This window comes from Mobula hypostoma, chromosome 20 (genome assembly GCF_963921235.1).
Source record: "Mobula hypostoma chromosome 20, sMobHyp1.1, whole genome shotgun sequence".
In the NCBI taxonomy this organism is placed as follows: Eukaryota; Metazoa; Chordata; class Chondrichthyes; order Myliobatiformes; family Myliobatidae; genus Mobula; species Mobula hypostoma.
In genome coordinates, this window is record NC_086116.1 from 15,230,702 (window position 1) to 15,257,404 (window position 26,703).

At 38.1% G+C, this 26,703-nt stretch overlaps 1 protein-coding gene across 6 annotated transcripts in view; it reads left to right on the forward strand.

Annotated features, from left to right (window-relative positions):
- The window catches only part of eps8a (EGFR pathway substrate 8a, signaling adaptor), a 226,022-nt gene that overhangs the window by 164,963 nt on the left and 34,356 nt on the right, over positions 1-26,703 (forward strand). For 4 of the 6 annotated variants that reach the window (XM_063072453.1, XM_063072450.1, XM_063072452.1 and 1 more), the window contains 10 exons: positions 1,749-1,898; positions 3,077-3,159; positions 4,124-4,260; positions 7,469-7,542; positions 13,064-13,190; positions 14,938-15,026; positions 15,402-15,476; positions 22,737-22,885; positions 23,835-24,018; positions 26,018-26,151. In XM_063072453.1, the coding sequence (XP_062928523.1) occupies positions 1,749-1,898; positions 3,077-3,159; positions 4,124-4,260; positions 7,469-7,542; positions 13,064-13,190; positions 14,938-15,026; positions 15,402-15,476; positions 22,737-22,885; positions 23,835-24,018; positions 26,018-26,151 (1,202 nt within the window). The remainder of the gene's footprint in view (positions 1-1,748; positions 1,899-3,076; positions 3,160-4,123; positions 4,261-7,468; positions 7,543-13,063; positions 13,191-14,937; positions 15,027-15,401; positions 15,477-22,736; positions 22,886-23,834; positions 24,019-26,017; positions 26,152-26,703) is intronic. The other 2 variants (XM_063072451.1, XM_063072454.1) reach the window with 2 other exon arrangements.

Consider the following 26,703-nt stretch of genomic DNA (forward strand, 5'->3'; position numbering starts at 1 on the left):
CCCTCAGTATCTAAAAATACATTGATTTGAGATGAATGTATTTTGATTCCTTGCAGTCTCCCTTTACAATTAAATGTGCCTTCGTTGTTGTTTTATCAACTGCAGAGTGAACTTTGTGGTTCACTCTCTGATTTGCTGAACTCAACAAATGCTTGAGTGCTGTTGCAGGTTTATTTTTACATTATTCTTGAGATTTCAGGAAATGTACTTTTAAATCTGTTGACTGACTTTTTCTAATGAGTATTGCTCACATCAGGTAAATTTTAAACACATTTCTTTCGAGTTAAAGCTTGAGGCACAAACTTTATTTGGGCTACAGAAGCTGAAAAAGCAATAAATGCATTTTAATTTATTGGAGCACAGTGCTGAATATCCTGGTCATTCCTGTTTGGAGTAATTGGGGAAGGAAAGGCATGTCTTTTCCCAGCAGGACCTTTCAGCACTTAAGCACAAGTAGTTAAGACCAGTGAAATATTTTGGAAAGTTCACTTTTATAAGTTGTTTGCACAAGAACTTGCCTGGGAACAACATAATACCATGAAGAAGATGGTGATTATGATCTTTTATGGTGCCATTTATTAATTGGTGAATCAGCGATAACGTTCCTGATCCTCCAAGAACATTTTGGAATCTTACTTAGCGCATTGTGTGAGCAGACCATCTCAATGGATGGTGAAGCAGTCACTTATTAATGCAACAGAATCTCGATTTGTTCCCAGGTCTCTTGAAAACACTGAATTAGCCTGTTACGCTGTGTCAATAATTTGTGAACCCATAACTGCGCTGCAGCAGTTTTCCAAAGAACTATGATTTTGAGTTTATTTTTTTGCAGGACAGTAACAATAGAGCTATGAAACATTATATAAACAAAATATAGAAGAATGGAGTGAAATTATCCTGGAAATGCTTTCAGGAGCCCATGTCTGTTTTTTTAAATCTTGTGCAAACAGTGCATTGTAATAGTTTATGAAGTACTGACAAAGGACCTTGCCTATCAAGTTACAAATTCAAGCTGTCAAGTTGTGACATGTTAATTTTGGGTGGGTGCTGTGTATTTAAAGATTAAAAGGAACCTTTTAATACTGCTGCTTAAAAGATTTTATTCTCAAGGTTGAATGAGATCAAATAAGGCAGAGAAAATTTCTGAAATTGATTGGAAGTTACTAAAATAGGGAAAGCATGGATTGTGCTAAAATAGTATTGGTAAAGGGTGGGGCATATTTAGTACTGGGGGTGATGGTATTGTGTACATAAATGAGCTGCCAAATACCTTTTTGGTTTATAAAGTTTCGAAGGCGGCCCTGGGAAGGAAGAATCACCCAAGTAAGGATTGATATTGTTATGGAGATGAAACAGAGGAGATGTGTGGGATAACTGGTTTGAGAAGTCTTAAGTAATCTGCACAAAATGTGCAGAACATAGGACAAAGCACTTTGTTGTGCTTTGAATACATGGATGCCAGGAAGGATTGATAAATTTCTGCAAACTTTTTGTGTTTGAAGTACTATATTCTAGTTGTTGCATGATTAGGAATATTTTGGATTCATAGGGGCATTGGCAATGTGTAACAAACAATGCCAGATATTAGACAGGTAGCAAATTTACAATGTCTCACACATTCACAATGCTTGCACTTGAGATGGAGAAAGTAGGCTTTACTGACTAGAATGTGGAGTTGTGTTAAACCAAATGTTAAGAATTGCTTCAAAGTTTTAAGAAACAAAATATTCTATGTATTCACTTTGTAGAATGAGCTGGAGCACTTCCCCTTTAACACAATCCAACATTTTCAGTCTGTGATGAATGCCTGTAATTATGACTCAATTCTGGCACTCGTTTGCAAGGAACCTGGCCAAGGCAAACCAGATATTCACCTTTTCCAATGTGACGAAGTTAAGGTTAGTTGGTGCTTTATTTGTAACTATATTCATTTGATCTATTTATGTTACCAAACTATTTTGGACACAAAACTAGTAAGATGCATTTAGTGAATGTTTCCATAACCACAGCAAGAAATCTGGTTTAGACCAGTGTTATTTAAATATACTAGGGTTATCGATGTTGGACATAAATGAGGAATAAATGGCTTTTATTTTTTCATGATATTTTCATCTCTGTTTATCAATTATCTCAGTGAACAATTAACTCATCACTGGCATTGACCATCACTCAACCAGATATTGGTAGGTACTTGCGAAGACCCTTGCCAAAGTGTCTGAAATGAAGGGGAAAATGATATGAGTGATCCAGGTCAACTTAAATTTAATTTTGGATGAAATTTAGGTAAATTGCCTGGAATAAAATTGTCTTATAAACCTACTAATCCAAAAAAGCGACTTTGAGGTATGTTGTATTTCAACCACGTATGTAATTGAAGCTTCAGTTTCAAGTATTTGGTTAAACCTGTACAATGTTGCAATTAATGTGGCACTTAACTTTGTAATGAGCAAAGTCATTTTGTAATACTGTACATGTATTAAAAAGTGATGGCTGAACTATTCATAGAAGTCCACAATCATTTTTCCAAGATATTATCTGTTAATTCCTAGTTGCTTAAAACCTGTATATGTCAGAAAACCAACAAATTTATTGACTAAGCCTACATGAACAAATGCATGATTCTATGCTGCTTTTAGTAAGTGCTATTTATAATGGCATGGCTATTTGGTTTAATTATTGTTAAATTGTATAATTTTTTGTTCTATAAAGCTGTTTTTACTTAATGACTGACTTTGTTAACTGAGCACTGAGCTGGAGTTGTATGGATAGTCTTAGCAGAAATGAGAGAGAATCTGCAGATGCTGGAAATCCAAGCAACCCACTCAAGATGCTGGAGGAACTCGGCAGGCCGGGCAGCATCTATGGGAAAAAGTACAATTGACATCTTGGACCAAAATGTCGATTGCACTTTTTTCCATAAATGCTGCCTGGCCTGCTGAGTTCTTCCAGCATTTGTGTGTGTTGTACGGTTAGTCTTATTCAACAAACGAATTCCAAATTTTGTGAGGAAGTGTAGTTAGAAGTTTGAAGTGTCACTTATACTCTTTTTTTAAAATTTAAAATGCTTTTTTTTCAGGCTGATCTGATCCATGCAGATATTGAAAGTGCTGTCAGTGACAGCAAAGGTAGCAAACAGAAGAAAAGGCCTGATACACTGAGGTACAAAGACACTTTGGTATACAGTGGATTCTGGTTAACTGGACCAACGGTTAATCAGGGCAGCCACTTATTTGGGACAGCTCTTAAAGAACAAACAATAATTGAGAAAATAACCGGATTCCCTTCATTTATTTTGGACATTATGCCGCTTCACTGAGGCGGGAGACTGTTGCTAAACAGTTTCTAACTAGTGTCAGATGTGTGAACTTAGACACTACACCATACTTTCAGTGAACAGTTTTTAAATAGCATCAGTTACATGTGCTTCTATTTGGAAAGCAGTGATTTTAATTTAAATGCATAATCTGTTACTGAATTAAATGGTAGTTGTTCTTTTTTATACCTTTTTAACTATTGCCACCATACTTCGACTAAATGGGGCAGCGACTTAATTAGGCCAAAATGTACTGGTCCTGATGTGTCCCTATTAACCAGAACATACAGTATTCTCAGTTATCAATGTGGGCTTCAATTTAACATTAACCTATATCTCTTTCCTCTTGGGGGTGAGGGAAGATATTTGTCTAATGCAAAACTGTGGACTGATTAAATGCTAAGTTAAATGTCACGCATTTGGACAGAATATCATGAGGTGCAATCAACTGGAATTTTGATCAATTTACAATGTTTCCCCTTTTCTGCAAACTCTGCCTATACAATTAATCTATATGCTGGTCGGAATAATGAGCTTGATTTTGGAACAACAAGATTTAAAGTAAATTGGATTTAAATAATTGCTGTTTCAGAATATTAACGCTTTGTTGCATTTGAAATGCAACTATGTGGTTCTTTTTATGTTGGTGCATGCTATCAAGTTTTAAATAATGACTGAACTGTTGTATTTCCTAATCTGAATTTAGCTTGAAACTCTGGCATTATTGACTTGTAATGTACTAATGGGCTTCCATTGTATCCTTTTTGTTAAGGTAAAGAGTATTAACTCATCTTTTTTTTATAATTATAGAATGATTACCAAGACAGATAATTCCATCCCTCCACCTCCCCAAGCCCCAGCTCCTGTTCCTCCAGGCACGATTACACAGGTGGATGTTAGGAGCCGAGTAGCAGCTTGGTCAGCTTGGGCCTCGCCTGTTGAACAAGGTAATTTGATTTTTATGTGCACATTGATGTTGGGGTGGTTATATTTTGTAAAATGAGAGGTTCCCTTGGCTATTTTCGCATAACATGAAGTTAAAGGAATTCAAAGACATCACAAAAATGCTGTGAGATAGCAGAAGTAATAAATGTTTGAATGCAGTACTGAAAATGCTGGAGGTACTCAAAAGATCAGAGCATTTTAGAGAAACATGTAGTATTTCAGGTTAATAACCTTCCATGAAAATTGGTAAAACTAGGAGGAATAGGCTCTGTTTTACTCCAGTTAATAAACTTGAATGACAGAAAAGAAAAATACCTTGTTAAACTGTTACTGATGTATCTTCTGTATTATTTGGAAATGAGTTATATTGAGGCGGTATCCTCAAATGTGCATATTTTGATATTTTACCATAAAATAAGTGGAAATTCTGCCATAATTTATGACCAGTGTGCTTTTCCCTAATTAATAAACATGCTGAAACTTAGTTTAGCTTGCACAGAGGGGCGGCGCAGTAGCATAGTGGTTAGCACAATGCTTTACAGTACTACTACTACGTCGACTCAGGCCTAGGGGGCCGGCGTGGGGCAATTACAGTACTGGTGACCAAAGCTGAATTCCTGTCACTACCTCATTCCTGTCCAGGAATGAAAGGGTTAACATATGAGGAACGTTTGACAGTTCTGCGCCTGTATTCGCTGGAGTTTGTACGTTCTTCAGGAACTGCATGAGATTCTTCCCACATTCCAAAGACCTACCAACTGGGAGGTTAATTGGTCATTGTAAAGTGACCCTTGATTATGTTAGGATTAAATTGGGGGATTGCTGGGTGGCACGGCTCAAAGGGCCGGAAGGACCTATTCCAATCTGTATGTCAATAGTAAAAAATTAATAAATAATAATAAGCTGTGTACTGGAGCCTGGCTTTTCACTCAGCATAATATGGCACAAAATGCTGAGATGACCACATCCTGAGTTCATTAAAATTGTATGTAGATCCAAGAAAATATGAAACAAAGGTAAAGTGATTTGCACCGTAACTGTTGTGTAGTACTTGCTTGAGAGGGTTTAATAAGCTTACGTGAATGAAGTTTTATTCATTTGGCAGTAGCTATTCCACCATTTAAATAAAAACCAACTCCTTGTCATAAACGGATAATTACAGCTATTCTTGCATTGAGTGATTAATATTGTCTGATTTTTGCAATGGAAGCTCCATTCTCAACTCAGAAAGCATGCCCGCATGCATGTAAGCCTGAACAAAATTAAGATTTGAGTTAAAAAATGCTGAATAATAATTATAACTACAGGAGTAGTTATATGCTGAGGCTTTATAAGGCACTGGTGAGGCCTCACCTTGAGTATTGTGAAGAATTTTGGGCCCCTCATCTTAGAAAAGTTGTGCTGGCATTGGTGAGGGTCCACAGAAGGTTCACAAGGATAATTCCAGGAATGAAAGGGTTATCATACGAGGAACGTTTGATGGCTCTGGGTCTGTACTCGCCGGAATTCAGAAGGATGAGGGGGATCTCATTGAAACCTTTTGAATGTTGAAAGGCCTAGACAGAGTAGACGAGGAAAGGATGTTTTCCATGGTGGGAGAGCCTAGGACAAAAGGGCATAGCCTCAGGATAGAGCGGCGCCCTTTCAAAACTGAGACGCAGAGAAATTTCTTTAGCCAAAGGGTGTTGAAGTTATGGAATTTGTTGCCACATGCAGCTGTGGAGGCCAGGTCACTGGGTGTATTTGAGGCAGAGATTGTGGGTTCTTGATTGGACATAGCATCAAAGATTACGGGGAGAAGGCCGGGAACTGGGGTTGAGGAGAAGATAAAAAGAAAGGATCAGCAGTGATTGAATGGTGGAGCAGACACGATGGGCCAGATGGCCTAATTCTGCTCCTATGTCTTATGGTCTTATGGAGGGCGATACAGTGAATACATTACTGTTGTTGAACTTCCACCATCAACACTGAGGTCACCATTAGACCAATCTTGTACTAGAACATAAGAAAATAAGATCAGCAAGAGAGGAACAGGCTCTTCAAGCTTGCCGTATCATGGCTGATTAGATAAATTATATTGGTCCCAACTCCTCAGAGCCATTTCTCTTTGCTCCTCTGTTCTTTGATCTATCAAATATTATTCCACCTCTCTTTAATACTTGTGGTGTTACAGGTTCCACCACCTGCTGAGGCAGAAAATTTCAGAGATTTGTGAGTGGAAATTTTCACATATCCAAGTTTTAAGTGACCAGCCTATTATATTACTTTGTTCAAGACTCTGTTACTCTCAAGGACATCACAACATTTACCCTAACAAGCACCCTTAAGATCTTCTAAATTTGAATAAAGTTGCTTCTCATTTTTCTAAACTCCAATAAATACAGGCCCAAACTATTGAGCCTTCCCAAATAGGACAACTCTCTACTACAAGGACTTAGCCTGGGGAATCTCCTTTGTACTGCCTCCACTATTACTATATTTCTAAGTGAGTAGAATGGAGGTGGACTATTTGTAAAGAGTGCGCTCTCTCAAAGCCTTTCCATAGTGTACAGACTTGTGACGTATGATGAAATACTCTTTTGTTCCTCAGATGAATGCAGGTACAATAACATTAAAAAAAAATCAACACAAGTCAAAATACCATTTGGTTAGTAGCCCATCCATTGAACATGTAAACTTTCCAAGATCTTTAAAACTAGGCTGCTACCTGTACCATTTGCAAGAAGCATTGTAGAAACCATCAACATTATCTCAACATTACCTACCAGAGTAGATCGCAACTACGAGGACATTATGTGCTTGCACCTGAGAGTTTTCATGCAAGTTGTATGGGGTTACGGCTTGGTAATGTGATGTCACTCTATTGTCAAGTCAAATTTCTGGAGTTCCATATCTAACAGTACTCTTGGAGTTTTTATTTTAACCATACAGACTAACCATGCACTAGTTCGAGAACGTACTTCACGTTTGTACTTAATGGCATTGGGGAAGGTTAAAAATACTGGTCTTGCTACTGAAGCTCGATACCTATGAATAAAATAAACTATAACATCAACTTTATACTGTTGATAATAGTATCAACAGTATATTAGTGTTGCTTATTGGGCAATGCTAGTAAACAAGACTATCTTGTATTGAAATATCAGTTGTCCAAAGATAGAAATGTTTTACATACGTAATTTTACACTTAAAATACTTTGTTCTCAACAGATGAAAAACAGAAGGTTATTCATGAACCAGAAGAAACTCCAGATATGGCAGCTGTCAGAATTGATAGAGATGTGGTATGGATCTTTACTATAACTCGTTAAATTTTGTAGACTTCTCATTTGGATTTGTAAAATAAAAAATTTTCCAGCAATTTACTATTTGAGAAAATGTATTAGTAAAAGCATTTTTGAAATATTTTGATATAATTGTATATATTTTTGAGTAAAATTATTTAACTTTACGCAGAGGAAGGCAGCTGATATGATAACTGCAAGTTTTGAAAATGAAGAATAACTAAGGAACAGTTTTTTTTAATTAACTGTATTATACACAAGGTCTCTTGGTTTTATTCTAGGAATGCTTGATTATGTAAGGTCTGAGAAATAAAGCAGTTAATAGCCCATTTAGTATTTGGATAGGAAGTATGGAGCACAGTGATTAGAGTTTACCCAGAGAGGAGCTGGCTATTACCTGATCACTCTGACTTGGAAATCACGTAGTGCAAAGCATGTTGTGTGTAATAGGTGTCCCAATATTTGCAGTATTCTCAGCACTGAATTTGATTTTTTGATAGATATACAGGAAAAGGCAAGAATGTTCAGTGTTTTCAATTTGTTGCGGAAAAGAGCTTACTCCCATTTGGGAACAAACTTAAAGATGAAATACTTCATTAAGTTTTCCCACACAGTTCATCTCATCTTTCTGGACACTGAAGTATAAATTGGCATAAGATAAATATATCAGTGTTCCCTTTTATTTTGTAACACTGTTATTTTGTTAGTGACCCAGTTGATCTTGAACAAAATTTAATTTTCTGTGACATTACTAGCTAGACCTACATTCAACATAATAACATTTATTGCTTTCTAGATAACTTACATGGTTGAGTCATAAAATCTGGCTTGTTTTATTACTCTATTCATTTTGCTGTGTCTATGGGGAATGTTCTGAACATTGTCTTTTAAATTGGACTATTTGTACATGTGACCAGAAGTTCCTGAGCTACACAGAGCACTCATATTTTACAAAACCATTTTAATATGCCTTCTTATAAATGCTGATATTTATGTTTTGCACTGGGCAACTGCCAAATATTTCATTTTTACTGCCATTTATTGCATTTCAATAATATCTTTCTGTTTTACATTTATAAATAAATCATATGCTAATTATCTTAACATGAAGTTTTAGTTTTGCTGCCCAGTTGGTATTGGCTCTTAATGCATTTCATTTAAAAAAAAAGTTCTTAGACACGTTAAACAATAATTCATTTTGAATTTATTTGCAAATTTACAGTTGGCCTTTGCCAAATTTGTGCCATGTTCTGTATGCCTTATTTGAGTTCTTTCTTTCTATCTAATTTAGAATATATCTTTTTTAATGTTACGCCAACGAGGATTATAAATATATGAAATATCCCATTCAGGGATGAAGTCTCAAGTACATTTTACTAAATTGAAACCAGATTTCTCATTGTTCAGTGCCTTTTAACGCTGTTGTTTCCAGAAGAAGACCATAAGACATAGAAGCATGGTCACAGCCCATTGAGTCTGCTCCGCCATTCCATCGTGGCTGATTTATTATCCCTCTGAGCCCCATTCTCCTGTCTTAGACCATAAGACATAGGAGCAGCATTAGGCCATCTGGCCTATCGAGTCTGCTCTGCCATTCAATCATGGCGAATCCTTTTTTTTAACTCCTCCTCAACCCCATTTCCCGGCCTTCTCCCCGTAACCTTTGATGCCATGTCCAATCATGAACCTATCAATCTCTTGCCTTAAGTACATCCAGCAACCTGGTCTCCATAGCTCCATGTGGCAACAAAATCCACAAATTCACCACCCTTTGGCTAAAGAAATTTCTCTGCTTCTCTGTTTTGAAAGGGTGCCTTCTATCCTGAGGCTGTGCCCTCTCGTCCTAGACACTCCCACCACCATAGGAAACATCCTTTCCACATCTACTCTGTTTAGCCCTTTCAACATTCAAAAGGTTTCAGTGAGATTCCACCCCCCCGCCAATCCTTGTGAATTCCAGCAAGTATAGACCCAGAGCCATCAAACGTTCCTTGTATGATGACACTTTCATTTATGGAATCATTCTTGTGAACCTCCTCTGGAGCCTCTCCAATGCCAGCACATCTTTTGTAAGATCAGGAGCCCAAAACTGTTCACAATACTCAAAGTGAGGCTTCACTAATGCCTTATAAAGCCTCAGCATCACATCCTTGCTCTTGTATTTTAGAGCTCTTGAAATGAATGCTAACATGGCATTTGCCTTCCTCACCACTGACTCAACCTGCAAGTTAACATTCAGGGTGTTCTGCACAAGGACTCCCAAGTCCCTCTGCATCTCAGATTCCTGGATTTTTTCCCCGTTTAGAAAATAGTCTGCACATTTTTTTCTACTATCAAAGTGCATGACCATACATTTTCCAACATTGTATTTCATTTGCCACTTTCTTGCCCGTTCTCCTAATCTAAGGCCTACCTGTTTCCTCAACACTACATGCCCCTCCACCAATCTTCATTTCATCTTCAAACTTGGCAACAAAGCTATCTATTCCATCATCTAAATCATTTATATATAGTATAAAGAGAAGTAGTCCCAACACTGACCCCTGCAGAACATCACTAGTCACTGGCAGCCAACCAGAAAAGGATCCTTTTATTCCCACTCGCTGCCCCCTACCAATCAGTCAATGTTCTAACCATGTTAGTAACTTTCCTGTAATACCATGGGCTCTTAACTTGGTAAGCAGCCTCATGTGTGGCACCTTGTCAAAGGCCTTCTGAAAGTCCAAATATACAACATCCACTGCATCCCCTTTTTCGAGCCTACTTGTAATCTCCTCAAAGAATTCCAACAGGTTCATCAGGCAGGATTTTCCTTGAAGGAAACCATGCTGACTTTGTCCTATCTTGTCCTGTGTTACCAAGTACTCCATCATCTTGTCCTTAACAATTGACTCTAACATCTTCCCAACCACTGAGGTCAGGCTAACTGATCTATAATTTCCTTTTTGCTGCCTTCCTCCTTTCTTAAAGAGTGGAGTGACATTTCCAATTTCCCACTCCTTTGGCACCATGCCAGAGTCCGGTGATTTTTGAAAGATCATTTCTAATGCCACCACAATCTGTAAGCCTACCTTTTTCAGAACCCTAGGGTGCAGTTCATCTGGTCTGGGTGACTTATGTACCTTTAGGTCTTTCAGCTTTTTGAGCACTTCTCTCTTGTAATAGTAACTTCTCCCTAAAACATTTGATGCCCTGTCTAATCAAGAGCCTTTCAACCTCTGATTTAAATATACCCAAGGATTTGGCTTCCACAACTGTTTGTGGCAATGAATTCCACAGATTCACTACCCTTTGGCTAAAGAAACTCCTCCTACTTTCTGTTCTAAAGGGACATCCCTGTATCCTGAGGTGGTGCCCTTTGGCCCTCAACTCCCCCAGTACATGAAATGTCCTAACCGTCCTATTTCTAGATCTTCCAATAGTTGATAAATTTCAATGAGATTACCCCCCCCCCATTCTTCTAAACTCTAATGAGTACAGGCCTCGTGCCATCAAGTACTCCTCATACATTAACCCCTTCATTCTTACAATCATTCTGCTTAACACCCTTTGGATTCTCTCCGCCAGCACATTCTTTTCTTAGATAAGGGGCCCAAAACTGTTCACAATACTCCAAGTGCAGTCTGACCAATGTGTTATAAAGTCTCAGCACTACATTGTTACCGATTCAACCTACAATCTACCATGTGTCCTTCTCTCAGGAGGCAGAAGTGAGTGTAGTTGCTATTAACTAGGAGAAAGTGCTTGAGGAACTGAAAGGTCTTAAGGTAGATAAGTCACCTGGACCAGATGGACTACACCTGAAAGAGATAGCTGAAGATATTTTGGGGGCATTAGTAATGATCTTTAAAGAATCACTAGATTTTGCAGTGGTTCCAAATGACTGGAAAATTGCAAATGTCATTCCACTCCTTAAGAAGGGAGGGAGGCAGAAGAAGGGAAATTATAGTTCAGTTAACTTGATTTCAATAGTTGGGAAGATGTTGGAATCAATTATTAAGGATGAGGTTTTGGCATACTTAGAGGTACGTGATAAATTAGGCCAAAGTCAGCATGGTTTCCTTAAGGGGAAATCTTACCCGACAAATCTGTTGCAATTCCTTAAGGAAATAATGGACAGGGTAGACAAAGGAGAGTCAATAGATGTTGTTTACTTGGATTTTCTGAAGGCCTTTGACAAGATGCCGCACATGAAGCTGCTTAACAAAATAAGAGCCCGTGGTATTATAGGAAAGATACTAGTATATAGCTAGTATTGGCAGCAAGCAAAGAATGGGAATTAAGGGGGCCTTTTCTGCTTGATTGCTATTTGACTAGTGTTGTTTCACAGGCTCGGTGTTCTGACTGCTTTTCACATTATATGTCGATGATTGGGATGATGCAGTTGATGTTTTTGTGACCAGATTTGCAGATGATATGAAGATGAACGGCAGGTAGAGTTATGGAAACAGGCAGTCTGCAGAAGGATGTGGGCAGTTTAGGAGAATGGGAAAAGTAGTTACAGATGGAATGTAGTGTAGGGTAGTGCACTTGGGTAGAAAGAATAAAGGTGTAGACTATTTTCTAAACGAGAAAATTTAAGAGTTAGTGGTGCAAAGGGACTTGGAGGTCCTTGTGCAGAATTTCTTAAAGCCATGTTGTTTACATTGTACTTGCATGTTGTAGTTTGTTTTTCTCAATGGAATTGATCATTTGCCCAATAAATTGCTTTGATTTACATTTACTGCTCTGCATTCTATTCCCATCTGAGAATTGAATCACCACAGGGAAAAAAAATTAAAGTTCATTGGAGTGAAAAGAGTCAGCCTTTTATCACAGCCACAGTAACTAGGAACAGCAGGAGATAGACAAAACAGTTACATTGATACATTTGCAGTAAGTTTTATTATAAGTTAACATATTATTAAACTTAGTCACAGTCATTCAAGTAGCATGGAACTGGGCCCTTTAGTCCACCAAATTTGCCCCAACCATCAAGCACTTATTTAGACTAATCCTACGTTAATACCATTGTTTTCTCACTTCATTCCCATCAGATTGTACCACTCGCCTATGCTTGGTGAAGTATACAGTGGCCAATTAACCTATCAATCTGAATGTGTTTAGGATGCAGGAAGAAATTGGAGTACCCAGAGGAAGCCTATACACTCACAGGGAATGTACAAGCTCCATCTAGACTGCACCCAAAGACAGTATTGAACTGGGTCTCTGTCACTGTGAGACAGTGGCTTGGCTGGCTGATTCAATTAATTAAATCCAGCATGATTTTATTTTTTGTTGTATTTGGGCCAATAAATCATAGTTTTCACATCTGCTTTTGAGGTTTGTTCGTTCCATATATTTTTCCCCTGACTTTTGTGGGTGGAGCAGTATTTGTTAACTTGAGGTGTACACAAAGGAATAATGCATTAATCTTTTTGGCATGTAAACTAAAACTTAATGTAATTAGTTTTTAAGATGTGACAGAAATGGACATCAAAATGCTTTTTCTGTAATGGCATATTCAATTTTTCTGTGCCAGCAAATTTTGAATCACGTTTTAGATGATGTGGAAGCATTTGTTATTAAACTACAAAAAGCTGCTGAAGCATTTTCTCAGCTTTCACAAAGGAAAAAATCAAAGAAAAGTAAAAAGAAAGGACCGGGCGGTGAGTGATGTTTCAACAGTAAACTTTGTTCCTCTTTCTTTCTAAAGGATGATTGGTTTTTGAGGGAATATGGCCCAGCATAATTAGTAGCATTCTTTAGTGAAGAGCAGATGAATTTTACCAAATGGAAAATTTGCCTAATTGTAGTACTTCGCTAGAAGTACTTCTAAAAAAAATCTATGCTGCAGAAAACATAAAATTGTTACGTCTCATTTGCGAATGATTCTTCCATTTCATTTGGAGTTCAAAGCATAATGAAATAGAACCAAGAATGGATTATTTGGCTGCTTGTGTATACTGTGTCAGTCAATCTGATCAAGGCTGACCATTTACCTCAATTCCATTCATGTCCCTTGATTCTATTTGTATCTGTCTGTGTTTTGAATGCATTTAACACATTTATTGTGCACAGACTTCTAGGATAGAGAGCTGCTAAAGTTCATTATCCTTGGATAATTTATCATTTTGTCTGAATCCTGAATGATTGTTCTGTTGAGACAGTGGTCCCTAGCTGTAAACAGTCCAGCTCAGCCATCATCAGAATCAAGTTTATTAGCATTGACAAATTGTGAAATTTGTTGTTTTGTGGCAGCAGTACAGTGCAAGACTTTAACAAAATGCTGTAAGTTATAATAAAAAATGAAATAGTGCAAAAAAGGAATAGAGAGATTGTGTTCATGGACTGTTCAGAAATCTGATTGCTGACGGAAGGATGATACTCCTAGAATGTTGAGTTGATATCTTCAGGCTCCCGTATCTCTTCACTGATGATAGCAATTAAAAAGAGGGCATGTTCCAGATGGTGTGGTCATTAATGATGGATGCCTCCTTGAGGCACCATCTTTTGAAAATGTCCTCGATGGTGAGGAAGCATGTGCTTGTGATGGAGCTGACTGAATCTGCAACCGTCTGCAGGTGCTTGATGTAAACAGTAGTATGTGCACCAATCCCCTTCCTGAAGTCAGTGACCATCCCAACAACCAGCTCTTGTGTTTTGCTGACTTTTGAGGGAAAGGTTTTTGTCATGATACCGTGTTACTAAGCTCTCTATTTGCTTCCCATACTCAGAGTCTTCATTGTTTGACATACAGCCCACTATGGTGGTATTACCTACAACCCTATGGATGGGGTAGAGCAGAATATTGCCACACAGTTTAGAGTTGCATTAGAGAGAGTGCAGACAAGATTCATCAGGATGTTGTCAGGGATGGAGAATTTCAGTTAAGAGAGGGAACTGGGTAGGCCAACTCTTTGACTATGACTTTGATCAGCGCACTAGATTCTAGGCCTGATCTCACTAATGCCATTTATTTTTAGTTTTAAATAAATTTATTATTTTTACATCAAGTGGTGAGTAATACAATAGGGACATTTAAAAAAAACTCATGTGTGTGTTTAAGAAAAAGGCGAGGTCATGAGCTGCGTAGGAAGGAAGGGTTAGATTGATGGAGTAGATTTACATAGGTTGGCACAACCTCATGGGATGAATGCCCCAACTGTTCTGTGTTCCGAAAACAAAATGCTCCTAACAAGCAATATTGTTTTAGTTTGTCATTCACAAGAGACATAAAATGGATTTTAAATGGATCCTAAACTAACATTTTTTAAATGTACAAATATATCTAACTGTTCCAAAGCTAGAAAAATTTTCTAATACTGGATTGCTGTATTTCCTCTTCTCACCTTGTGCATTAATAGCAGACAGTTTTGTTGTTTTTTTTATCTTGCTCCACTCCCCTTTATTTAGAGGGTGTTCTAACTCTCCGGGCAAAGCCACCTCCGCAAGATGAATTCATCGATTGTTTCCAGAAATTCAAGCATGCATTTAATCTACTAGTAAGTTATAGGTTTTAAGAATGGAAATTTAAAATGTGAAGAGAAGTGTCTTAAATATTTCTCAAACAGTTGCTCTCTTATTTTGTTTGTCTTATTATAATCACTTATCCTACCACCAGTTGTGTTACCTACACCATGATGCAACTTCTAACCTGATTAACTCAGTTATGGAACTGCCCTTGATTGAAATAATTATGGGATAATCTTCCACATAATGCCTGTCATAGTATAAATAGTGTTTACTCAAGTAGTCATGGGAATTGCAAACTGTCTTTTTATTTTTCTGAAACTTACAGTTTGATCTTATGGATCTTGTGCTTTGTCAGATCTTTAGTTACCGTTCATTACTTTCATTTATTGTTTCTTTCAATTTAGGCCAAACTGAAATCTCACATACAGAATCCTAGTGCAGTTGACTTGGTACATTTCTTGTTTACACCTTTGAATATGGTGAGTTAATAATGTTTGAATGAACAGCTATAAAATTGTGGTCTATGTGTGATTAATGCAATTTGGAGATTTGGAGCTTGCATAACCTCACCCTTTCAAGCCATTTGTTTAGTTAATTTCCATTCTGAGGACATGTATAGCTTCAGAATGTACAAATATATATGTCCAGTGAGCTAGTAGCTAGTTTGTTCTAATAAATAAATAAGTAAAATATACTGTGTGTTGTATGTACTGTATTGATATATTAGAGCACACTATCTCACTTACCCAGCGTGTCTTCATTCCATTCTGCTATTATAATCACATCCTCTGAATTTCCTATTTAGTATTTTTTTTCCAAAGTTTCTTTTGAAGGATTTTCAAAAATACCCCTACCCTCTTTCAGGCAATCAAAAATGGACTACAGTCGGCCCTCCTTATCCGCGAGTTCCGCATGCGTGAATTCAACCAACCGCGAATCGAGAAAACCCAGAAGTGCTCTTCCAGCACTGTTGTTCGAACATGTACCGACTTTTTTTTCTTGTCATTATTCCCTAAACAATGCAGTATAACAATTATTTTACGTAGCATTTACATTGTATTAGGTATTACAAGTAATCTAGAGATGATTTAAAGTATACGGGAGGATGTGCGTAGGTTATCATGGATCGGGATCGAAAAAAAAACGGAAGTTCTCTTACTAAGTAAGTCGGAACAGGTACATCCGATATTATTTAGCGTCAGTTAGTCAAATGTTTGTCTTAGTATATAGTGTATATTTTACCTTTCTATGCATATAAAACACTTAAGAAACGTATTTTTCAGTGCCGGGTCGGGACCGGAAGTTCCTGAGTTTGATCCAGTGACAGACTGCTCCCGAGCACGCTCTCCATCCCTGCCAGGTTGATGTGGAGGATCAAAAACCCAAAACCCAATAATTAAACCACTGTGTTGCTTAGTACTGTAATAATTGTAGCTTTCATCGGGGCAGGCCCTTTCTCACTTTATCCTTTAAAATTGTTCCGATCGTTGACCGACTGTAGCCTAACACTTTTCCAATGACCGATGGCGCTTCACCTCTTTCTGATCGCTTTATTATTTCCACTTTATTTTCAATCGTGATCGTGATTATTTTCGTGAACAAAAACACTGCGGATTCAGAGCTCTGCCGCCGGGTCCTAATGTCCACCGCACTGAAACAGGTGAAATAAGGTCCGGGGTTCCGCTGGGTCCTAAAGTCCACCACACTTAGACAGGTTGAATAAGGGACTTTAGCATCCGCGTTTTTTGGTATCCGCAAAGGGTCCCGGAACCAATCCCTCGTGGATAAGGAGGGCCAACTGTACTTTGTTTAAAACATTTCCTTGTCTCACCTAGTTCTTTAGACAGTTGCATTAAACCAGGGGTCCCCAACCTTTTTTGCACTGCAGACTGGTTTATTATTGACAATATTCTTGCGGACCAGCCGACCCGGGGGGCGGGGGGGGGGGTAGGGTTGCCAACGGACAAGAGTAGCAGTTAAATATGTTGTGTTTACCCTGAGAAAGACTACCATGACCATAAAGCCTTGCGCGGGCACCTGTGTGCGCATGCGTGACATGTGCATGTGTGTACGTGCCCATTTTTTTTCTGAAAACCGTTTTTGGCAATTCTGTTCAGTGAAACTACACTATACATACATTATTTCTACTTTATATAGGCTGTGTATTTATCGTATCGTTCCTGCTTTTACTGTATGTTAGTGTTATTTTAGGTTTTATGTAACACAGCGCGTGAATATAGTGATAAGTCAATTATGTCACTTATAAGCCAATAGCATCATAACATTTTAAGTAACGTTTGGATATTAAACACACAGCACATATTTTCCCCGTATGAACATATAAAATCATTGCAACACACCAATATCGCTGAATCAGTGGGAGCCCTGGGCTTGTTTCCCTACAACAAGACGGTCCCATTGAGGGGTGATGGGAGACAGCGATACTCGAAGCGGGTTCCTTATATCCAGTCTATTCCGCAATTTAGTTTTCGTTGCATTCATTGCAGAAAACTCCGCTTTGCAGCGATATGATGTTGGAAATGGAAGCAATGTTTTCAGTGCTTTCGTGGCTATCCCAGGATATTTAGCCTTGACTTTGATGCAGAATGCCGGCAGAGATGTTATGTCAAACATACTTTTCAGCCCGCTGTCATTTGCAAGCTCAAGGAGTTGATCTCCTTCCAGCGCTAACATGGATGACGCGCGGGTAATGACCTCGCGTGCATTCAAGCTCAGCAGTGGCTGTGACAGGGAATGAGGAAAGGTGCAGCTGACTCATATCTCCAAATCATATCGTTTCCTCACGGAACGGTAGCACATCCTTCGCGGCCTGGTGGTTGGGGACCGCTGCATTAAACCTACTCTCTCTCCCTGATAATTAATTATTCCCACTGAAAATAATTTACTTATTTATTCTATGAAAACCTATGAAAATATAAGCCATTTAAAATCGAGTTCTTCCACTGTTAAAGGAGAATCTTTCCATTTTCTTCTCTCTGTTAATAAAAGTCTTCAGAAAATATCAAGGGGATATTACAAAATCTGCATGGATTTTTGAAGGGAAAATGATGCTTAATTAACTTATTAAGTTTTTTTAGGATGTATATGGTAGAATAACAAGAGAAGCAGTACCTCTGGAGTTCTGGGATTTTCAGGAGGCCTTTGCTAAAACCCATGTAAACTTTTGCAGTACATGAGTTTTGAGGTAGTTTACTGGCATTGGTTAATTTACTGGAAAATTGATTGATAAGTGGGAAATGGTAAGAGTAATAAGGTCTTTTGTGGGATGTCAAACCGTGACTGTCAAGGAATCAGAACTTGGACCCCTTTTTTTTTCAATTTCCATTAATGATTTGGATGAAGGAACAATGTTATATTTCTCAGTGTGCTGGTGGGATAAAACTGCCTGGGGTTTTGGGGACGTAAGGAGGCTTCAAGGTGATTTAGACAAGTTAAGTGAATGGGCAAACGATTGGCAAACCCAGTATAAAATGGATAAATGTGAACTTAGTCATTTCATCAGGAAAGATGCACTGGTAATATTTCAATGGTGATATTTTTGGAAACATTGATGTGCAGAGGGAAATGGGTGTTCGTGTACACCGGTCACTGGAAACAAGTGAAGAGATGTAGCAATTGTCAGGCTGCAATGCAATAAGTTTTGAGTTGAGGAACAGGGATATCTTGCTGTTATTATGCAGAGCCTGATGAGAGCCCCACAACCCACTACCCACTAAAAATATATGCTAGGTCTGAAATGCAGACTTTGTAAAAGTGAAATAGTGGATAAAGCAGAGAAATTTGAGCAATTTGAACAGTAAATGTGGAAAACAACTGCATCACATTAGAAGTGGGCAGCAATTGAAGAACAAAAACCAGATTCCAGAAATCTGAGACAAAACAATGTGCTGTCATCACTCAGTAAATCAGGCAACACCTGCAAAAAGCAAAACAGCAAATGCAGTGGCTCAAAAACCCTCTGTAGTTGAAAATTCATTGGCCTGAACACTGACCCTGTCTCACTTCCCACAGTTGCTGTTTATTGGGTGCTAATCACTTTTTGAACAGTATTTATTTATTTAGAGATACAGCACTGAATAGGCCTATCTGTCCCAAGAAACCACTCTGCCCAGTAATGCGTCTACTTAACCCTAACCTAACCTCAGGACAATTTACAATGATGAATTAACCTATTAACCAGTACATCTTTGGACTGTGGGAGGAAATCGCAGTACCAGGAAGAAACCCATGTACTCATGGGAAGAACATAGAAACTTCTTTCAGACAGTGCCGGAATTGCACTCCGAACTCCCACGTCTCAGCTGTAATACCCTTGTGCTAACCGCTAGATTACTGTGGCGCCCCGTTTCTTTGTCTTGAGTCAACAAGTCCCCAGTAGCATCTTTCACATAGATTATTGGTTCTGATTGAACTTGCATCTGACAAGAATGAGTTGACCTTCCTTCCTTCCTTCTCAAAGTTAGTCCTGCCCAAAACAATTTTTTTAAATCATTCTCTGATGTTTACCACTGGTGCTGCCCTTAAAGGCACCTTCTACTTAGAATATCTCTTAAATCTTGAATCTATATTTTCTGTAGAATAGAACTGAAGGAAAAGAATTAATTTTGTGATTAAACACAAAAGTGGTTACATTTCACTTTTGAGTGATTCTGTGAGAAAACAACATGATCCTTTATGTATCGGTCAGCCGCATAAAGTCTATGCTGGTGTGGAATGAAAGAGCAGTCAGCTCCACTGCGACAAAATTTTCACCCAAGTTTCCCACGCAAATGTTGACGTTCTTGATTTGTTTGACTAAGTGGTTGTCTGGATCTAAGCCAAGAACAATGACTTTAAAGCTTTCCAGCAACTGTTTTCAAAGAACTACATGGACCAGAGCTTGCTTGCAGAATGAGCTGCCTTCACTTGCCATTCACAGATGTGGTGTCGGTGGCTGCATATTATTCTGAACTGCTGTTTTTGTCCTAAGTGGTTTTGTTTTACACTGTGGCAGTATCTTAAGTGACAGGTGAGAGGTGAGCTCCCCGTAGCTGTTTGCATGCGACAGCGGCCACACCCTGGGCAACGGCTTCGACAAGCCGGCTAAACCAGGTGAGGGTAGCCGACGGGTCTCAAACCCTCGGTGAGATAGGGAGTTGTCTATCCCAGCATGTGAAGAGAGACTGGCGGATTGAGCGGACGAGACCAGTGGAAGGTCCAACGGTCAAGAAGGCGGTCTCTGCAAGCGTCGTGGAACGTGTAGAGCAGGACAAGACACAGAAGATATCCTGGTCATCCACTGCACCTAGTCCCATCTCCAGCCGTCTAGACTCTGTCTTGCCACTGGACCCAGATGGGAATTGGGAAGGAAGAGTGAGGCTGACGCTGCGCAACTCTCCCTCACTTAAATCCAAATCACGCGCTAGTCTCGACACCATCATTATGGTGTCGAGGTCCTCATCGACGTCAACGATGGACGAACAACCAACTATCTTAAGTGACATAATTCCATTGTGGGTTGACCAGAATATCTTGCCCATAAAACAGATGAAAATATTGACAGTAACACAGAGAAAACTCTGGAGGAACTCAGCAGGTCAGGCAGCGTCTGTGGAAATGAATAAAACAATCAACATTTTGGGTCGAGGCCCTTCCTCAAGAATGGGGGAAGATACCAGAATAAAAAACTGGAGGGAGAGGAAGGAGGACTAGCTAGAAGGTGATTGGTGAGTGGGGGGGGTGGAGGTAAAGATACGCTTGGTGGTAGGATCCCACTGAAAATGGCGAATATTGCAGAGAATGACGTGTTGGATACAGAGGTTCATGGCTGAGGGCTAGAGGCGGCAGGAAGATATGTGAGCGTGGATGTCTGGGAAGTGGAGGAGATGTGGGTGAGGGCAATGGTGAAGGACGGGAAGTTCAGTTCTTTGAAGAAGGAGGACATCGCTGATGTCCCGGAAAGGTAAGCCTTATCCTGGGAATAGATGCTACAGAGACGAAGGAACTGAGTAAAGAGAATAGCGTTTTTACACAAGACGGTGGGAAAAGGTATAGTCAAGATAGCTGTGGGATTCAGCTGGTTTATAAATGACGTTGATAGTTTATTTTGTCTCCAGAGATAGAGGAAGGAAAAATAGATGTCAGAAATGGACCAAGTGAACTTAAGGGTAGGGTAGAAGTTGGAGGCAAAATGATGAAATTGATGAGCTAAGCATGGGTGCATAAAGCAGCACGAATGCGGTAGTCAATGTTGCGCAGGTAGTCTTGAAACATGTACATTTATATCTTTGCCGTGCGTTGCCTCTGATCTGGGCCGACATTTATGTGCTGGGCAGCACCTAATTAATTAGCTTGTTAATTTCGGCTTTTTTCATAAAGATGTGCTCGGTGCGTTCCGGCTACTGCTGCACCACTGCACTCTTCGCGGCCCGGTATCGGTCCATGGCCCGGAGGTTGGGGACCACTGCTCTAGTCCATGACTGTTAGAGTAGAGAAGGAAAATTTGGGAAGGCACTTGATCTCAAATCCATGGTTAAGGAGTATAAAGTATCCCAAAGTAAATGATGCTGGTGTGTATTCTGTATTGGCCTTGGAACTCAAATGATATGGAAGGAAGTATTTTTCAACTTTCCAACACTCAGTGAGAAGCCTTTGGACAATTGAGGAAAAGGGTGCTTTAAGATTAAGATCATGAACCTGGCAAAGAAACTGCACTCTCTTGGTGACTTGGTGGAGGAATACACACTTGTGCATCTTGACTAGTTTAGAATGCAGCTCTTAAACATATCAATTTCCAAATATTTTCTGCACAGAACTGATCAGAATAAGTCATTGAAATACTAGTGCAGCACCAGCAATAAGCTGGAAAGTTTATTGTTACAGGACAAGAGCAACTCAATTTGCTTCATCAATATGCCCAAGTAATTTTCTCCATGACGTAGAGGCATTGTTGTTGAAATTTTCTTATTGGGACACTACTTATTCATAGTTCTGTGGGAAAGAACAAAATTCTCAAAATTTAGTAACTATGATCTTTCGTCCTTAGCAAGGTGGCAAACCTTACTCCTTTATATTTTATGTTCTTTCTAAAATGATGAAGAAACTGTTTACATATCATGCCACCTACTTTCGGGGGGCCACATTGTTGGAAACAAATGATAAAGTGCAGCAGTTTGAAGCTTCTAGCCCAGTTTATACTACTAATAGTTTTGTCAGGTGGTTTTATTTCAGCACATCTGAGGTTTCTGCATAGGTGCTGTGAAAAACCTTAAGTCCAGAATGTTATAGAACTCAGGTGCCAGTGTATCTGATGGTCTGTTTCACTGCTGAACTCCTCTGTTGAAATAATCAGGATCCTAATGTGTTTCTAATGGGATTATTGAATCTGTGGAGAAGTGTTGTACTTATTAATATTTTTAGTTATTTACTTAGATCATAGGGGATTTTGTTAAAACCCCAGCACTAAGAAGCACTGCTGGGTTTATTGGCTACAGTAAGTTACCTCCTCGTGTAAGTAAATGGTTTAAAAAAAACAGAAAAATTAATTGGGCATGCAAGAGAGAGTAAGCTGCAGGGCTACAGAAAAATTGGAGGAAATGGGATTTGCTTTGCTAGGAACCAGCAATGGCTTTTTGAGCAAAATGGATTCGTATCATAAGTAAGCAAAATAATCAAAAGTCAGGGAAGTCATAATGGATAGTACTTATTTTCATAACTTTTTTTCTGATTTTATGTTTCAGGTCATACAAACCAGTGGTGGACCTGAGATGGGTGGTTCAATTCTCTCTCCTCTTCTAACAAAAGATGCTATAGATTTTTTAAATTCATGTGTCACGCCTGAAGAAAAGGTGATTTGGTTTTCTTTGGGTGAAGCATGGATCAAGCCCAGGCAAGTTGATGGCAGTACTCATTTCTTTATCTTTTCTATAAAGGAACAGATGTCATCCAATTTAATTAAATACAGTTGCTCGGTAGTGATTTGGGTTAGAAGCTTGGATATAGGATTGTCTTACATGTGTCTTACATTTCTTGATTTCTAGCATCTCCAGGTAATATGAGGAGATGGTCTACCTTCTTATATATTGCACCAGGAAATGAATAATTACCCTTTATTTGCTTGTTTAAGTGATCACACCGTTTTTCTTGACTCTTGCAAATTGATCTTGAATGCAATAAAAAGTTATTTTTGTAGCAAAATATTTAACTCTATGCCAGGTTTTGAATTTTTTGAAAGAAACTCAATTTGTTAGTGTCATTATTAATAAGCAAACAATTGATTGAATTTGTTGCACTTGTATGAATGTTCTGAGTAATTTTGGAGAGCTTGTTAGGCAAGAATTCAAGGTTGTTGCTTTATAACATTTAACAAGGCAGAATAATTTCAAATGTTGTCAATCCTATAATCATAATAGTCACTTTTTCTGTTGAAATGAACACATTGCTCTATATTAATACAGCACTAACACATGACATTAATGACATGTAGGTGAGTGAGCTGGTTTCTGAACCAGTCAGAACAATTTTGTAGTTGCATAATCTTCAGCAAAGAGGCGCTATGTTCAACTGTTAATAATAAATGAATTTCTAAATATGATACAATTTGTCTAAACATCAGATCTTTGCAGTAAAATATAGATATGCTGAAATTTTATATACAGTATTTGCATGAACTTTTAAACCCTTCAATGCAGCCATTGCTTTACATAGCAGTTGTAAATGGCTATAATTGTTTTGCACTTATTAACCTTCTTATTTATAATATGCACATACTTCCAGTTTTGTGCTTTTAATAAGGAAAGGCTTGTTCATTTCACTAATCATCTTCTTGTTGGTTGTAGATCCGAATGGCCGAAAGATCAGTTTATCCCTCCTTATGTGCCTCATTTTAGAAGTGGATGGCAACCTCCCTTATTGTCATTTTTGGGCACACCATGTGAACAGGAACTAAATAACTTGGCTGAATCAGTGGCGAACGCAGAGCATCAGCGAAGGCAAGAAGAACAGAGGCGACTGAGTGAAGAGGTACTTGCATTGGCTTACCTTGTGCTTGCCTATCAATATGATTATATCATCAAGCCAGGACATTACCATAGATATTTAATATTCTAGAAACCACATTGTCTTTTTAATGCTAACTGAAATGTCAAGGAAGTAATAGTAGGGAATTGATGGCTTGAGAGGATGATTCTGTGTCTTTGACACAATTTCAATGTGAAGTGATATCAAAAGTGTCCAGTGGCACATTGTTGGAAAAAAGTTGCAATGCAATTTTTATTCCAACACACGTCCTTTGGCTGTATATAATTAAGGTATGTTTTGTAAGAAATATAGGTTCAACAATGTAGAGGAATTTTCCAACTCTTGTGCTCTAAAAGTTTGATAAAATGACAGGTACTAATACAATGTCAGCTTTCTTCTTCGATGGCAGTGTTTAACAGCCCACACACTTGCCCCCACAGTTTAGCTCCTCTTGTGCTTCAAGAGGTGTAATTAAAGATTGCTTTAGAAGGATATTTCCTGGCAAATCTGTAGAAGATGCACGAGAACATTGAAAGTTAAACTGTAATTATACTACATTAGAATGAGTATGGTGAAGGGTACCAAAGAGAATTTTTTTAAAATGACATATAGATACACAGACAAGGAACCGTTATAATGCTGAACGGATGGTGAATGAGACATAAGTGGGCATACAATGTCCTGGACTTGAAGAATACAGAGCCACTCACAGCACCAATTTAGCAGTATCTTGTCAGTTGTGTTGATTGGTGATAGAATTATCCACATTATATAGTGATTAGACTTTAAAGGAACTTCCTTTCCAAAGGATTTTGGTGTGAATTGTGTTATTAAATGAAAAGTCTTTTCCTCTTGATTAATTGTAGAATCTAATATCGTTATATGTGCCCCTTTACACAGACTAAAAGCTATCACTAGGCCAATATAAAAACACGATGGGGTTTATTTCTAATCTAGGTAATATGGCAAAATCAGAAACTGATACTTTTACACAAATTAGTTAAAAGTTACAAATTTTTAACTTAAGCTCTTCTTCTAGACTTAGTGTATATTGGTAAAGAACATGAATTTGATAACTGTATAGGCCAACACTATCCATAAATTTTATGTAGTTTTTATATCTAATGTATCCATATGCAATTTAAATTTAAAAACAGGCTATAATAAGCATACACAGTGGTAGTTTGGCAAGGTATTCTGGTGAGCAGAATAGACTACAAATTGTAATTGAGCTTCTAAGAAGTGAGTATATATCTGAAAAATGTTTGATGTCATAATTGATGTAAAATGTATGATGGACTAAAGGGCCTGTTTTTGTGCTGTTCTTTTCTCTGACCCTAACAATTTATTCTTGATTAATGTAATACTACTAGAATGATGCATCACTCTTATCAATAGGAGATGCTGTTGGTTTTTAATTTGACGTGTCAAAACTGAAGATTCTTTTATTTAAAGTTCAGTTAAATTAATTTGGATACTAGGAACTCCCTAAAAACATCTTTGTAATGTTGAACAACAAAATAGATATGAAAGATGTGAAACAATACAATTTTAGGCAGTATTGTAGGAAGTTGTATTGAAATTAATTGGAGCATTTTATCTTTGTCAAAGCTTTTAAGGCACCAATTTGTTAAGAAATTACTTTAGTTTTGTTCACCATGCAAAACAGCTTTTTGTGTTTTTTTTTTAAAGCTGAAGTCAAAAAATTGATAATAGCCGAGGTTCATGAGCCCATAGGTAATACAAAAGCATAATCATCTTACAGTGGAACTCATTAAATTGTTAAATATGTGCAAATTGTATGATGACCAGCTATCCATAAATGGTTTTAGTAAATCAAGCCCATTTGCATTCTCATATCTTCTATCTCAAAGTTATGAGTTCACAAACCCCCAAAGTAAATAGTTAATAAATTAATGACTTAAGTAGATTGTTGCTTTTACCTGTTACTCAATTCATTTCAATGCTTGATCTGTGTATTCCATTGCTTTCTGTCTTTCAGCAAGCCATTTCACAGGAGCATCATTCCAGTGACGGGTATGCACACAGCAACTCGAATTACAAGAGGCGATCTCTGCAGCAGCAAGGAACAGCTAATGCAGCCTTTAAGAGAAATAGTAGCCGACCTGTAGCTAGGTAACAGTTAAAGTATACATGTTGTGCTGTGGACAGTTGTCTTGACTTTGTTTAAATGAAGTCTTTATGCATGTCATTCTTTTTCCTCTCTGATCATTTTCTCGCAAACTCTTGAAACCTGATATTTGCTGTTGAGATGGAAAGCTGTGTTACATTATATTTCCACTGTAGGCATTACTGTCATCTATTATATAGTCATACAGTATTTGTTTAAAAAAGAATGAAACACTATTACAATGCTATTATGTGGAATATAATAACCCTCTGCTACCAATTTCTAACATTCCCTTTTTCTGTTATACTGCAGAGTAGATAATCTTACCATAACCTCAAGATATTTGTTTTGCATTATACATGCAGCTTGATCGTAGTGCGTGTATTTAGCGACCTGAAGTATATGCTTTATGCCATGGAGGACATTAACAGTACCACTCAAAATAAGTAGTTTGTTCTGTACTGACCTTGAAGTTATAGTAGAAATACAACTTGATATTTGAGCAGGAGAGGGAAATCTGATTCAGCTTCACTTTGGTATCAAGTGATAACTTAAAT